The 3,897-nt window shown below is 42.5% G+C and overlaps 1 protein-coding gene across 4 annotated transcripts in view; it reads right to left on the minus strand.

Moving 5' to 3' along the window:
- The window catches only part of LOC103008169 (17-beta-hydroxysteroid dehydrogenase type 6), a 33,875-nt gene extending 30,066 nt beyond the window's left edge, over positions 1–3,809 (minus strand). The window contains exons 1-2 of one of the 4 annotated variants that reach the window (XM_057557467.1): positions 3,690–3,809; positions 2,484–2,600 (exon numbers count right to left, since the gene is read on the minus strand). In XM_057557467.1, coding sequence (XP_057413450.1) covers positions 2,484–2,541 — 58 coding nt within the window. In that variant the 5' untranslated portion in view covers positions 2,542–2,600; positions 3,690–3,809. Of the gene's footprint in view, positions 1–1,694; positions 1,699–2,469; positions 2,603–2,953; positions 3,022–3,689 lie in introns of those variants that run through there. The other 3 variants (XM_057557466.1, XM_057557468.1, XM_057557469.1) reach the window with 3 other exon arrangements.
- Positions 3,810–3,897: the final 88 nt, after the last annotated feature.

Raw genomic sequence — 3,897 nt, forward strand, 5'->3', positions numbered from 1 at the left:
TCAAAAAAACAAAGAACCCAATCCAAAAATAGGCAGAAGACCTAAACAGACATTTCTCCAAAGAAGATATACAGATTGCCAACAAACACATGAAAAGATGCTCAACATCACTAATCATTAGAGAAATGCAAATCAAAACTACAATGAGGTATCAACTCACACAGGTCAGAACGGCCATCATCAAAAAATCTACAAACAATAAATGGTGGAGAGGGTGTGGAGAAAAGGGAACCCTCTTGCACTGTTGGTGGGAATGTAAATTGATACAGCCACTATGGAGAATAGTATGGAGGTTCCTTAAAAAACTAAAAATAGAACTACCATACAACCCAGCAATCCCACTACTGGGCATATACCATAATTCAAAAAGAGACATATACCACAATGTTCGCTGCAGCACTATTTACAACAGCCAGGACATGGAACTGACCTAAACGTCCATCAACAGATGAATGGATAAAGAAGATGTGGCACATATATACAATGGAATATTACTCAGCCATAAAAAGAAACAAAATTGAGTTATTTGTAGTGAGGTGGATGGATCTAGCGTCTGTCATACAGAGTGAAGTAAGTCAGAAAGAGAAAAACAAATACTGTATGCTAACACATATATATGGAATCTAAAAAAAAAAATGGTTCTGAAGAACCTAAGGGCAGGACAGGAATAAAGATGCAGACGTAGAGAATGGACTTGAGGACACGGGGAGGGGGAAGGGGAAGCTGGGACAAAGTGAGGGAGTGACATGGACATATATACACTACCAAATGTAAAATAGATAGCTAGTGGGAAGCAGCTGCATAGCACAGGGAGATCAGCTCCGTGCTTTGTGACCACCTAGAGGCGTGGGATAGGGAGGGTGGGAGGGAGGCTCAAGAGGGAGGGGATATGGGGATATATTTATACGTATAGCTGATTCACTTTGTTATACAGCAGAAACTAACACAACATTGTAAAGTAATTATACTCCAGTAAAGATGTTTAAAAAAAAATGCTGATGCCAACAGACAGCCGGGTTATAAATTCATCTATAACATTTCATTATACTTCTTGATTTGGGTCCACTGCCCCTACTAGACTATAACTTTCTTGGAAGTAGAACCCATATCACTTTTTCTCCCCAGAGCCTAGCTAAATGTCCAACACAAATTTTCATTAACTCTTTGTGGAATAAATGAATAAGTTAAAGAATGACTGAATGAACTATATCTTTCCCAAACAGATCATCCTTTTACATGCTAAAAACATCCAGAATAACAACAGAAGCTGGACTGGAAGTCCATGAAGTAGGTGTCTAAGTCTGCAAAGAACTTGAACTGAGAGACCTAGGGCTGACAGATTACCCAAAGAGGTTGATAGTAGACATAAATAGTAAATGTAAAGGGGATGGTAGATAGCATAAGGCTTGAAGGACAAAGGGGTTTTGCACCTATGAGGGTGAAAGCACAAGGGGAAACCAACTGAATGGTAATACTGCCTCCCAGCGGCCCTTGGGATAAAAGCCTCTATACCAGAGCACTTTCACAAAATAATAGCTTTCTCACTTTGAGTGGTTCTGGGCTATGAGCTGGGCCAAGCACCTCTTACTTTATCTCATTTAACCCTTACAACAGTCCCTTGTAGACACATAGCTTGTAGATTAGGAGTTAATCACACAGACTCTGGAGTCAGGATGTCTGGCTCTCCTACTTACTAGGTTCGTGACCTGGGACAAATTACTTTAATTCTCAGCATATGTCCCCATCTGTAAAATAGGGATAATATTAGTACCTATCACATACATCCTTGACAGCATAGCAAATGCTATATAAATGTTAGCTATTATTATGCCCTTTTGCCTGGTGAGGAAAACTTATGTTAAATAAATCAAGCATACAATAGGAACTCAATAAATAAACTTCCTTTGCTTTCTCCCCTTATGTCTTAGCTCCTTACAGTGTGCCCTCCTTAATGGTCCTGAAATTTAAATAGGGGACTCCCAAATAGCTCAAAGAAGTCAGTTCCTAAAGGGAGCAATAAGGAATCTCCAGTAAAGAAACTGAGAAACCTCCATTGAAAAGCCCAGGGCATGTGGTTCTGGAAAAGAGAACTCTACTGGCACACTTGTTACTGTTATTAGAGTGAAGACCTTCCCAGCAATGAAATTCACTCTACTCAAAACAGAATGCACGGAGACTGTGAAAATCTACTAAGATTTGTGCAGGATGTCACATTTCTAGAAATATTCAAATAAATATGATCTGTCCAGAGCCTATTTTTCACCACTTTGCCCACAGAAGCTAAGGGACCATGATCACTTTCAAGATTGGGCTAATAATACCCTACTAGAGAGTCTATTCTCTCGTTGCTTTCCTACTATTATTGTAAAAATAAAATTCATGAAAATGATAGTTTTCAAGTGACACAACACTGATGCGATTATCAGACTGCCCACCCCAGTCCACCTTTGAGATGAGATGTATCTTTACCTGGTAAGACTTACTGGCAGATCTGCACATCGATAGCAAACAGGCTCCTTTCATACTTGTAAAGCTCTCCATGCTTCCGCAAGCTTCCTCTGATTCAGATTTTAGTATTCCTGGGTGTTCTATTTGAGAGACTGAATATACAAACAATGACCAGACCATATTTAAAAACAGAACTCTGACCCACAACCTGCCCGAAGCCTACCCGGGAAACCAACCCCCTTATCTATAATAAACAGCCCAGGAAGCCAGCCTGCTTTAAGTCAGATTTGTAGGAAGTCAGACTGCGGTGTCTAGTGATAGTCCAGGAAGCCAAATAACCCATATAACAATCCGCTCAAGATAGCGAGGACTTGATTAACAACTGACAGCTTCCCTAATTTTTGTCCCCACTTCCAACTTAGGACCAACCAGAGAAAGCCACATATGAACCCCTAACCAATCACACAGGATGCCCCTCTCTTGAGTTAGCCCACCTACAACTTACCCATGAAAACAGCCTTGAATCAGGACATACCTGAAACCTTCCCTTTTTTCACTATTAAGCTTTCCAACTCCTCTGCCTGCCTATGAGTCTCTGCCAAAATACAAGTGATGGTGGCTGACTCCCTTTCTAAATATAGCAAGCTCTTGAATAAATAGCTTTTGCTTTTCTCATTTGGTTGGTCATCATTTATTTCCACATATCGGACCTAGTAATTCTACAAAGAACTAATTTCCAAACCCTCTTTAAAAGATATTGGTTGGGCTTCCCTGGTGGCACAGTGGTTAAGAATCCGCCTACCAACGCAGGGGTCACAGACAGGTTCGAGGCCTGGTCCGGGAAGATCCCACATGCCACGGAGCAACTAAGCCCGAGCGCCACAACTACTGAGCCTGCGCTCTACAGCCCGCGAGCCACAACTACTGAGCCCATGTACCACAACTACTGAAGCCTGCACGCCTAGAGCTCATGCTCCACAACAAGAGAAACCACTGCAATGAGAAGCCCGCGCACCGCAACGAAGAGTAGCCCCCATTCCCGCAACTAGAGAAAGCCCATGCGCAGCAACGAAGACCTAACTCAGCCAAAGATAAATAAATAATTTTTTTTTAAATCTTAAAAAAAAAGATATTGGTTAACATTGTTTAAATGTGTTGTTTCTAAAACAGTCATAAAGTTAGCGGAGAACATCTCTTTTACTTCGTCTTAATAACCTAAATCTATATGCTCCAAGACTCACCTTTCGGCAGAAGATATCCCTGGAACGGGCGCAGCCTCCTTCTGCCCACCTGAGTAGTGGAGATAGTGTCGAAGCGGGCGGGCGGAGACCCCAGGAGCGCCTCCCACGCTCAGGCCGACCTCCGAATGGGAACTACAATTCCCAGTGGCCCCTGCAGACCGCCGGCCGCGGCCACGACGCGCCTGCGCAGTGGCGAGGGCTCCGGCTG

Source organism: Balaenoptera acutorostrata, chromosome 11 (genome assembly GCF_949987535.1).
Source record: "Balaenoptera acutorostrata chromosome 11, mBalAcu1.1, whole genome shotgun sequence".
Classification (NCBI taxonomy): Eukaryota; Metazoa; Chordata; class Mammalia; order Artiodactyla; family Balaenopteridae; genus Balaenoptera; species Balaenoptera acutorostrata.